Raw genomic sequence first — 12,282 nt, forward strand, 5'->3', positions numbered from 1 at the left:
GTCAACAAGCGTCAACAAGTGTTAATTGTCGTCAACAAGCATCAACACATTTTGTATATGCTTTTGAACATTGAAAGTAGCTTTATATGGTAGAAAAAGCAATAAAGTACATCTTCTGCAAATGAATTAAAGTTAAAAAAATTTAAAAACTTGTTTTTTGAACGCGAAATGTACGACGAGTTTGTTGATTAGTGTTGGCCGCCATGCGTAGTACCGCTAGCTTCACATAAACAAAATGGTGGCCAACACAAATTCGACAGAGTCCGTCGTACGTTTCGCGTTGAAAAAAACCCCTAACTTTTGAAATAGTTTTTACTTTTAATTTATTTGCTGAAGGTGTTCTTTGTTGCCATTTCTACCATATAAAGCTGTTTTTGATTTTCCAAAACTTCTACAAAATTTGTTGACGCTTGGTTGACGACCATTGAAGTTTGTTGACGCCAGTTGACGCTTGTTGATGCATTTTAGTCATCTCGTCCCCAGTGCTTACTTTATTTCCAACCTCATCCCCAGGGTGTCGAGCAGTACGCGCCCACCACTACCTGCTCTCTCACCCTGGTATTGGATAATTTGCATGTGCAAGATTTTTGAACACGTATGCAAATGAGCAATAGTCTGGTGCCTGTGCTTTACATTTGCGTTTGTAAAAACTAAATCAATTCGTCGTAGCGCGAGCATAGCCTGAGTGACGAAAAACACGATTTTATTTTAATTAAACTGTTACGATCTTAACGAGATAACATGCAGTATCCCATTTCATATTAATATTAACAAATTTGAAAGAAAATGAATATTTTCTGGAAGGCGTGGACGAATGATCGCGAAAACACGTACTGCACGTTGTGAACAACACCACCAAGTACATGATATAAATCAATTTCTAGCCCATTCAATTCAATAACACTAACAGGAATTAAAGACACACCTCAATCGGTGCAGACCATTTACCGTTAAGTTATTTTATGTTAGCCTATAAGGCGAAGTAAAAGATAAACATGTTTCTCGTCCCCGCCCGCTTCCTTTTTGGAGGCCGCCTGGATTTTTTTATTATTTTTTATTTTTGAAAAATGCAGTAAAAAAACACCAAAAAAGTCACATATATCTTAAACTATTCATTGTAGACCAATACAACTCTAAATGACACTGTAAATATTTTCAGTTCTCTTGTCCAACTTGTCTTTCATTTTAAAAGTGTCCTTGAACAGTGCAGTGGAAACACCAACGGTTGCAGGAAATTTTAAAATGGCGGCCATCTTAAAAAAAAAAAGCCCTTTTTCCTCCTTTTTTTCAAAAACCCGGACGAGAAACTTTTTAAAAATTTTTATTCGGCCTAACTTTGGAGTTTCAAAGTTTTGCCCAAATCCTCATAATCAGAAAAGTGACTTGAGCGACGCAATATCAGTACAGTCGGCCCTAATTCCAATATCAGTATTTGTGCACGGAAGCATCCCCAAAATGCTATTTAGAAAGTTGCCAACGCACAAAAAAATGGGAAAGGATGTTTTTCCATTTTCTGTGAACAAGTCACTGTGACAATCATTTTCAACGATTATTGGAGCAATCATTCCCTAACAAATATACGAACTTTTGCGGAAGCTAACTTGTAGTTTATGCGTCGCTCATGTCACTAGTTGTTACACAATTTTCTTTTTGATCCCAACTGCTCGTTGATTTAACATTATCCAGAATGAATGGCGCGAGTGGCATGTGACTGGCACGGCAGGTGCGGTTTTGTCCTTGCTTTCATTCATTTCACGGCCTTTCCGAATTCAGATAAGGTAGGCAACGTACCTAACGTAACACTTTTGGGGTTCATTTGCAAGTCCTGTTGTGGTAATCATGTGACAAATTTAGTATCATGAAATGTACTCCGAAATGGGAAAGTTAAAAAAGGTGGCGTCCGAAAATTGGGCACAAAACGGGGCGGCGCAGCAGTAGCCATGGCAACTGATGGGGCTAGCCCTAGCCAGATTGGACGAAGTCTTCATTGCATTATGACTGACGTCCAGGATGAGAATTCTCTACGTAATACCACCCTAAATTTTGACCAGATTTTTGTTACGTTTTACCTCGTTATAGAAGCTTTTTTCATACTCTACAAACTAACAAAGACTAGGCCTACAATACTCTATGTGTCCTTATCTATTGATCCGGGGGATTAAGAAATTCCATATGTGATGCTGACCGACGTTAATCAGAAAAATAAACTCTAAAGCAACGTTAAACTTGTACGTTTTTGTAGTCTCTTTTCATCAGTTTATTTACCGAGTCGTACGTCATGTACGTGTGTACGAAAGCGCACACGCTAGTGCCCTCCTTTGTTTAATTTTGGTTGGAACAGTGACGTCACTCCAGCCAACCGAAGTCACGAAAACGCTCAACCAATGACCAAAGCCGAAACATGTTTTCTGGTAACTGTCGCGAAAACACGCTTGATCATTGGATAGGCGACCGCGCCTACAAGAATATGCGCATGCGTATGAGGGCGGTTACTAAGCAAATCGCGCGTGCGCACTGCGCGTTCACGTTGCACGGCCGTATGCCATGTACGATCTAGACTCGGTCATTGTCGGTACGTGTGAGAAACTGATGAAAAGAGTCTACAAAAACGTACCAGTTTAACGTTGCTTTAGAGCTTATTTTCCTGATTAACATCGGTCAGCATCACATATGGAATTCCTGAACCCCCCCGGATCAATAGATAAGGACACATAGAATACTAAGACGTAAAAATTAGCTTCTCCAACAAGGTAAAAATATTGAAAATATTGGTCATATTTTTTTCGCCCGGTTTTGTGCACTTCATACCCTGGACTCCCTCCGTAACGTTGGGAGGAAAGGGCCGGAGTCCACCTGGGCTAGGGCTAGCCCCATATAATGTGGCCAATTTACTGGACTACCTCCGTAAATAAAGGCCACACTTCCACCATGTACAAAAACATGTCGAATTTTGTCAAATTTTGATTTTCACATTTAGGCTTAGTTTGTAGTTTATTTTTGCTTTAGAAGCATACTCACCCTCTTTATTAGTCCGAGTAGGCCTAGCTAACTAGGACTCTACGGATTGCTTTTTTAACATTTGGACATGGTCGGGCGATAGTAGAGTCCGAGATCGATGGCCCTATTGCGGTTACTAATAATTTTTTATTGATCATTTTCACTTGTACCCACAATGAAATCGTCAGATTTCACCCCCAAAACGGTCTTCAAACTGCCTTATGCGCCCCTGTAGGCTTCAGTGGGAAGTGAAAATATAAATGGTGTTGGTTAGGTTTACATACCTTTGGGAAGAAAAGAGAAATTTCACCTTCAATTCAGGAAACATCTTTGCCACAAACGCCTATCTGGCTACACCGTTTCCTGGCAAGCATCAGACAGACCAATCCCAGGGCACTTTGATTGGTCACCTGGATTGGTGGGGGTGTCCAACCTTCAAAACCGTCATTCTTAAGTGTCACATCTCGTGCGTTTGGGAGGGGGCACCGCCTAAAGACCGAGATTTTTTATTCTTAAGTTAAAATTCTGCAAACGCTGACTCATACACTATCGTTTGGCGTTGGAATGATTGTAGTGCTCAACATTCTAATTAAACACATAAAAAAATAATTCCTTAGCGGGCGGCTAATTTTTGAACTTTAACTCGTTCTTAAGCACAAAATGCACGGGAATATCCATTCTTAAGTTGCAGATCTTGCATTTTGGTCACCTTAATAAGCTTTTAGTGAAGATTTCGCTCTTGTGTTCAAAATTCTAATTAAAGTTGAGTAATTAGCTTTAATTAGGCCATTCTCAGTTAAGCATGGAATGCACAGGATTTCTCATTCTTAAGTTATTGATCATTGATAAGTTAATCAAATACTATCTTTTCGCGTTGGAACCGTGCTTGTGCACGGCATTCTAATTAAAAGTCAATTTTGGGGGGTCTTTAGGCAGTGCCCCCTCCCAAACGCACGGGGTGTGACACCCCCATCAACTCGCTGCCACCATCAAACTTTTTGTCTGCGATATTCTAATTAAACCTCACTGGTCTCTCAGACTATTTAGTGTGTGAAAGTACATCCCCCGACATAAATATGTTACAGTCACAAATATTCAACCCAATCCCATCCAGTGTATAAAAAAATGTGTCCTTAATATCAACTCTACCTCTTAATTTTCCCATTACCCCTGAACCAGTTGGCTCTAAAGATTTTATTTTTATCCACAAGAACTCTGGGCCTTGCCAGAGGGATTTAGCAGTCTGTTCATTGACGGCCCTGAACTTTTGCATGCATAGAGGCGAGCTCTAGTTATCAAAGTGCAGGTGACACTCCAGATGTCAGTTCAGGATTGTAGGCCTATTTGTTTGGGTCAAACTTTTTGGCAATTGTATAAGGGCGCCTAAGTCATCTGCGAGCCAGACGGAATGGATTGGTGTCATTGGTTGAGTGATTCTGATCTTTCGTCTCACTCTCGACCAATAGGAAAGTGCCACTGTCAAGCAGTAGACTATTGGGTAAAAGCTGCATGGATAAAAAAAATTGATGAGTTGTCAGAAGTCCAGGAACGGAGCGACAGTGGGAGGCAAGAGTTGGCTCAGGGTGTGAAATTTGTGGTCCCCCCAGCCCCCCCCCCCCCATCTCCAAGAATAGAAGAGATGCCTCAAGCTAAGGTAAGAGTTTATAACTTTTTTACTGAAAGGACAAGGAGCAAATGTGTAAACAATTTAGCATGCTCTGAGAAGACTGATTTGTATGAAGAAATCTTGACTGTGTCCCTGTTAGTGTTAGTGTTATGAAAGAGTTAGGACTGTATCCTACCCCGGTAGCAATAACAAATTTTATTAAGTGCATACAATCTTCTCACTCCTAGCATCATGTAGATTTTAATATTTCATATTGGATGTTAATTAAGAAGGGAAAAGTAAAGGCATTGAGAGGAACAATACCCCTTTTTGAGGTAAAAGTTTGAAGTGAAAGTCTTAAACCTAGTTCTGAAGGCTTAAGTTGTAGACCTAGCCGGCCTCAGGTCAACCCACGATTTTCTTGCGCCACGACGGAACCATCGGCATCAAGCAGAAAAATAATGCTCAGGTCACAAAACTGAGAAATCATGTGATGGTCGCGGAACACGTCACAGAAGTTGAAATTTTTCTACTCTTGCGACTGGTGATTTTGTTTTAGCGCCAACCAATGCCGATCATTTTAATATCGTCGCAGTTACACTCAGGTCGCACAAAATCGGCAACTGAGTTGTTCCTGACGGTCATAGCTCAGACGCAGCTTGATCCTGAAAAGTCAGTCGCCAACTGATCTGTGTCGTCGCAAGGTCGACCTTAAGCCGGCTTAAAAAGCAGTTCAGTCAGAACTCAGGTCTTTTTATGTTAAATCGTATTATCGGTGGGAAAAAAGTTATGGAGTTAATTTCTTAGTGATTAACTTCTTATTGATGATTTCTTATGTTTACTCCCATCACTAAGCCATTGTACACAAGAATTGTGCACTTAAGGTTTAAAAAACAAACTAACTGGAAGTACAGGTAAATGCAAAATTCCATCAATTATTTAAGTGTTGTGAATTTTTACAATTGTAGACTTATCTGCACCATGTTCACATGCTGGTTGCATGCTTGCACTCACTGTCCACTCTGTCAATAAGGACTCACAAAAAATGCATGCTCACCTAGAATTTAAGAACACGTGCAACAGGGGTGTAAGTTTGGAACCAATTTAATTTGGTTTCTGATTGACGTTGCTGATTAATTTTGTTTAGATTCAACTGGAATATAATGATCTGTGACTTCAATAAATTGATACAGATTTATTAGTATTATTTATTTCTGGTAATAACACCAACAATTCTTCAAAAGCACCCTAGGCACTGTAGCTTGCAAGCCTGAAAAAAAACCTGTAGACAGAAGACAAATAAAGTCTGTTACAGTTTGTGGAAAACCCACAGAATCAGGTTGGGACTGAAAACCCAATCCACATGTGGACCAAAGCAGGAATGGAACCCGGGCCATAGGTGTGGAAGGCAAGGAAAGAACCACTGCACCGACCTGATGAAAGCTTTTCAATTCTCCACATTGTCTGAAAAATATGCGTCTTTTTAGTGTCACAAATAAGCAAATAGCAGGTCCTTTGTAAAAAAAGCCCTGGATTTTTGAATGGCTGTCCTTTAGTAATAGAGAGTAATGATGGATGGTAGTCCGGTAGTCCCTAGCTTGTCTGGCTGCCATAGTTGTGCAGGGACGCGTAAAGGTGAAGCCTTTTTTGTCGTCAAAGTTTGTGTCTCCGTTCGCCCATGGAAAAGTGTGCACTTTTCACCCCAGCCAGGTGAGCCAGTGGCACGCTTCAGATTTGTACCCGTTTGGTGAAAGCGTGTCCATGATTGCTGTCGCCCATGGCTGATGAATTAATTTAAACTTTTGGTGAACCTGTGCAAAAAAAAAAGGGGGCGGGGAAAGTCAGGGGGAAGTGTGAGGCGAGACCCAACATCCTGTCAATGTGCTAAAACATGAGTACAATCCCCAGTTGCAGTCCAATTGGGCATACCTTGCTATGCCAGCATTCAATAGTTTGGGTTCCTGCTTCATGCTCGTCAATATTTTTCACCTCTTTCCATATTCTGATTTTCTATAAGTGTTAAATTTGTCCCTAAATTGAATACTGTCGTCATATCAGGGGTGGTGCGCCCACTCACTCACTCGCTGCAGCCTCTGGCCCATCAACCATACTGTTTCCGTTCCAGACTTTTACCGTTACCGGTATATACTTTGGCCTCTGTTTGCAGGATCTGAAATCAGTCATGCCTAAATATCACATTCAGCAAGGTCTGCCACTAATGCTCTCCCTCTAACAGTCTGAATTACTAGGCCTCACATTGTATCCCACTCACCCATCCTTCATTGTTAACACATAATTGTGGATCTCTCTGCCACAATCATGCACCTACCATCCAGCAATTAACCCACCTACTTGCTGCAGCCTCTGGCCCATCAACACAATACTGGGACACATACAGTACCCTTTCACAGTCTCAGTTCCTAGACCTCGCACAGTATCCACTCAGCATCCTTCATTGTTCCCACATAATCTCTGCCACAGTCGTGCTTCCCTGGACCACCCTCTTTTAAGAGCTTCATCAACAAGCTTGATCTCATATCACTCTCCTAGTAGTCTCCTTCTTTTGTCAAGAGTCCTTTTGGACCATGGTACTCCCTGCATTTCTTGGCATTCTGTACAAAAAGGACTTTAAAAGTGTAATTTGATTTGTTTTTTGGGTCTATATTTTTCCTTGTGTATTTTATTATTCTGGACAGAAACTGATCCTTTAATTTTGTTTTTATTTAACCAGTTCCTCAAACTTTACAGTATTGATACTCAGGACAGTCAGGTGATACAGCACATAACTAGTCTTTAGCTGCCCATTCAACCGTCCAACCCATCTAGGTTACTGGTAGCTGCAGAGCCATAGTTAGTCAGATTAAATCAATTGTTGTAAAGCCTTAGATTCATTGATGCAGTGCACTGTAGAAGGGAGTGGCATGTAAATGGTATCTTAGCCAGTATGTGGGTATAATTATTTGTACGCTCAGATTGGAGCTTATGCGTCTTAAGTGAATTTCGGGCTTGATATCCGACTCGGAGTGCTTGCAAAGTAATTGCATTGTGCACTTTAGAAGTAGCTTTGCTGCTATTTTGCTGCAATGATCCAAGAAGTGACTATAACTGTGAGTGGAATAATTTGTTTGATTTATGGCATGAAAGTGTGCTGAGAGTTGATATACCCATCTGCTTGAGAGTGTATTTAAAAATAATGACAAGTACACGTAAGTATTAGGCATACTCATCTGCTTGACATTCTATTGAGAGTTGTAAACATCTGAATTGCTTTCATGTGAGAACTCTCCATTTTGAAACAGGATTGTACATTGTACGGTACGTGTAATTTAAAAATATGAGTTAATTTACTTTCTGTGAATGGGATTTCTTTGGTTGTTTTGCAAATAAGATCAGAGAGAAATGTGTGTTTGTCGTCCTTTTTTAGTTTAGGCCCAAAAAATAAACATTTCTGCTTCCGGTTTCCGTACCTACCCTATTCTGACAGCCCCTACCCCATTTTTTATGGGAAAAATGAGAACAAAAACACCTAAAACCATCAATTTCTACCTTTTAGCCTTGACTACACGCAGACGCCTCCATAAGATTGTACAAAAAAAATTGGCAAAAAAAAAAAAAAAAAATCCCTACCTATCTACCGTACCCTTTTTTTGAATGCCATGTAAATCAGAAGCAGAAATATTTTCTTTGGCCCTAAGAGTCTGTGAATTTCAATTCACCAAAAAAATGACAGAAAGTGTCTAGAAACTGACAAGGACTCAATCACAAGTCAGTCATAATGGCCCCTTTACTTGAGTCAAGTCAAGTGCTATTCAAATATTATTCAAACTGTGATAAAGGCATTCCTTTGCTATTTTGCATCCCCTAGTCATTGTGACCTGATTTGTGAACTGACTCGGCCCAGATCCTGAAGGGGGGGGGGGGGGGGGGAGGTTGAGGGTCGAAACCCCACCAGCTCTGACAATTTTTTTTCCATAGAAAGATATTAACAATAATTTGACCCCCCCCTTCTCTGACCCCCCCCCCCTAAAAATTATACTGGTAATAATATCCGCCTGTGCAAAAAATTCTGACAGAGCCAGTTGTGTAATGTGGTATTTGTACACTATTCTGTAATATATAGTGTTAATGATCATGGAATTTGAACAGCGCCCCCATATGGTGCGCCCCTCCCCCAACCTTTTGATTTTACGGAGGCCAAGGCTCCCCCCATATTGATTTTACGGAGGCCAAGTTTCCAGAGAAAAAAACTGTCACCATTTCAGCATTAATTTGCTGATGAAACAACCCTGCAAAAATTCCTAGATCCGCCCCTGCTGATTTGTGATTGACTTGCATTGACTTGTAAAATATTTTTTGCAAAACCAGGAAGATTCAAAGGATCACAGTCAAGCTGTCAGATTACTTGAACCCAACCTCCTTGCTACGTATGATTTATCCCTAGACCCTCTCCATTCAGATACATAGGTGTTATGCTCAACTGCTCTGGTATTGCAAAAAGTGCAAAGCAATAAATTAATATGCTGTGGTGTGCATGCAAATCCTGAAAATCCATTCTTTAATTCCACGCACAACAAGTGTCCGGCGAGCCACTTGAAAACTTGCGTCTGTTGTCTGTGAATATTTGTTAAATAAACATAAACAAGGGAGTTTTAAAATAAATTATGATTATTTTATTCATAAATGTTGCTGTTTTGTAGTTAAAGTCTCTAAAAACATCACAACCTGTTTTAGACACTTACTTTTCTTTACAACGATTGTTAAAAATATACAGTCGAGTAATGGACAGAACCTTTTAAAAAATTGTTTAACATTATTTATTGCCACATTTTCATTGCAAAGGTTTGGACAGCCTACATCTGTACTGCACGTTAAACTATAAAAGGGCTAGTGTGAGTCTGGTTTCAAACATTAAATTAAGCAAAACTCTGGTAGACGATGATGTGCCACATTTGTGTCACAGGAATCATTGAGTTAAGTCAGAGAATTTCCACAGTTTGGTTTGTAGACCTTTTCTTGTAGCTCAATTTGTTTAAATTGTTTTCTTGCTCATACAAGATTAATGTTCTCTTGCCCTTTTTTGGCTCAAATAAAGTGGCACTGTAGTTATATGCTTGAGAAGGGCTAAACTTGTCCGAGCCAAGTTGAGTCATTAGTCACAGTGACTCAAGTGAAGTTATTTGCTTTGTAGTTGAGTCACTGTTGAGTTGAGTAGTTGAGGGGGACTTGAGTCGATCTTCGAGGCTGAAAAAAACTCAAGATGGACTTGATTCAATATCGTTTCGGTTTGCGGTAACACCATGTGGTAATAACTACTGCTTAGAAGATATTAGTTCTGAGAAGAACTTGTCCTGCTTATTATCAACTTTGCTAACTTGATTCAAGTCATCGACTCAAGACACATCAAACAGACACACAACAAGTTGACAAATCCATTTCAGCATTTTTCTTTGTCTGTTATTATCAACAGAAGCATCAGCGAAGAGATCGCCCCTACAGTGATGACGAGACTAAGGTACGGTCTCAAAACCACCGCAAGATGATCCCGCATCGCTCCAGCAAGATAGATGACCTCATTCATGACTGGGGTGACAGAGAGAGGCAAGCTATAGTTCTGGAGGCTGAAGATATCCTGGAGAATGTGAGTTCACGCCCACCCCCCCCCCCCCCCCCACCTAACCCCCCCCCCCCCCCACCTACCCCCTAACAATGATTATTGAATGAACTACATGCATGTATGTGAATACACACTTTGCAAGACTCATCTTCTGACCTATTTTAAAGTACCGGTATTTGCTGATCTGCAGACAAGCTTTACAACACATTTTTGGGGAAAATGAAGCAATATGATGGAAGGTCAGGTTGGCGTAGCGGTAATTTCCTCGCCTTCCACCGCTGTGACCCGGGTTCGAATCCCGCCTGGGCCAATATGTGGATTGGGTTTTCAGTCCCTGCCTGATTCCGTTGGTTTTCCCCAGAATATTCTTCTGGGCTTTTCCTCCCACCTCTAAAACTGTAACTTCTTCTCATTGTCTTCTCTCCATTTATCCATCCTGTTATTGGCACTTGCGCTGTTGGATGTGGCTGAAATAAAATTTAAAAAAATAAAAAAGCAAAAGCTGTAATGGAAAAGCCAAAGGAGAAGGAAAACTAGGCCTCTTGTTGTGGAAATCAGAATGATAACAAAAGCTATGGGTTCAAGAAGAAAAAGGTACAAGAAGAAAAATCTGTTCTGCTGGATTTGGAAAAGCGAGATAATGTGTGTCAGAAATGGAGATGCAGTAGGCTATAACTCACACCAAACTTATCAAGCTTAAAGCTCGGTACCACTTAATATAGATTTCTTTTCTCAGTTTCTCAGTTTTGTAAAGTTCTCTTCTCTCAGTTTCTCAGTCTTAAAGTTCTCTGTTGATGAGATTGATGAAATGTGGGGTAAACCGTACAGTGCAATTATGTGACTACCTCGTTGACCAATGGTAGAAAGGGAGGAGCATTGATGCAAAGTGCCAGTAGTTGGCAATAATTACATTTTCCATTCTAGACCACATCCAGTGTCAGACGTCAGGGACGTGTGTAGGGCAGGGCGCCCTCACGAGTTTCTGAAGAGCAAGTGCTGGTAAAGTTGCATGGTCAATGATTTCTTATAAGTTGGTACAAATTTACAGTTTAATGTGTAGACCTACTGAAGAACAACTCAAGTGAGAATTTGACATTCACCCGTTTGTTTCCCCCCAATGAATTCCAGTGTAAATTTACAAACAAGATATTTCAGTATCTTGTGGATCACCTACAAACCAGCAACCACAAGGCAAGGGTGCAATGGAAATCGCTCCTATTGGATAGTTTGTGTGTAATGGTTTCTTTGTCATCATCTGCTTCTTTTTCTTCCCTTTTTTACACTTTATACTTTGGGTCTGTTTAGTGTCAATTTATTTGATCAAGGTCAATTACGGTCATTTGTGTTATTATTATTAGGCTGTTATTAAAATTAAGTTAAAATTAAGGAGCTAGCTGTCTATGGTGACCACTGGAGACCAAGGGGAGTTGGAGTCAGTTTGTTTTTACAAAAGGAAGATAAACAAAAACTTATTCACATCATACATGTAGCGGTAATTTGTCTAAAGTATTTGTGGTATGTACTTAAATTGGACCACTGCTGAGAGACGGCTCTCTTCTGTAGTCATAGAAATTCTTGCGTAATTTCAAACATGTTGACAGTGAAGTGTAGAATAATGGTGAATGTTTTTCTACTTTTTTTTGTGGGGGGGGGGGGGGAGTGGGTTGTTGGACTGAGGACTGAGAAAACATGACAAGAAATGATGTTTTAAGCATCTTTTAAAGTTATCTGAAAATACCAATACTTTGCTGTTCAGTTACTCTTCACAAATGAAATAACATAATTTTTCACACATTTAAGAAAAAAACCCAAAAAGTAACTGGCCTCCGATCCTCCTTAAAAAAACCCCGAGCAAATCTCTTAAAAAGGAATAAACATGTACAAGTATTAGATAAATGCAAAGGAAATCATTGTGTTCATGGGCGTTGCCAAAATATTGTCTAGAGGTGGGGGGACACCTCATCAAACTAAGTGAAGGGAGAAATCACTGGCTGTGGAAAAATTCATGTTGTTAAATATACATTAAATTAATATGATTTGCTCCTCGACTTCTTCTTTCATGTTC

At 40.2% G+C, this 12,282-nt stretch overlaps 1 protein-coding gene and 1 long non-coding RNA gene across 5 annotated transcripts in view; both read left to right on the forward strand.

Annotated features, from left to right (window-relative positions):
* Positions 1-1,701: 1,701 nt before the first annotated feature.
* Positions 1,702-4,511, forward strand: LOC119740431. Its single transcript, XR_005272677.1, has 2 exons — positions 1,702-1,778; positions 4,464-4,511. It is a non-coding gene; the product is annotated as an uncharacterized LOC119740431 (long non-coding RNA).
* A 102-nt stretch (positions 4,512-4,613) lies between these two features.
* Positions 4,614-12,282, forward strand: part of LOC119740430 — a 45,189-nt gene continuing 37,520 nt past the window's right edge. For 2 of the 4 annotated variants that reach the window (XM_038215739.1, XM_038215737.1), the window contains exons 1-2: positions 7,457-7,710; positions 10,071-10,241. In XM_038215739.1, the coding sequence (XP_038071667.1) occupies positions 7,687-7,710; positions 10,071-10,241 (195 nt within the window). In that variant the 5' untranslated portion in view covers positions 7,457-7,686. Of the gene's footprint in view, positions 4,652-7,455; positions 7,711-10,070; positions 10,242-12,282 lie in introns of those variants that run through there. The other 2 variants (XM_038215738.1, XM_038215740.1) reach the window with 2 other exon arrangements.

This window comes from Patiria miniata, unplaced genomic scaffold, assembly GCF_015706575.1.
Source record: "Patiria miniata isolate m_02_andy unplaced genomic scaffold, ASM1570657v1 HiC_scaffold_5, whole genome shotgun sequence".
In the NCBI taxonomy this organism is placed as follows: Eukaryota; Metazoa; Echinodermata; class Asteroidea; order Valvatida; family Asterinidae; genus Patiria; species Patiria miniata.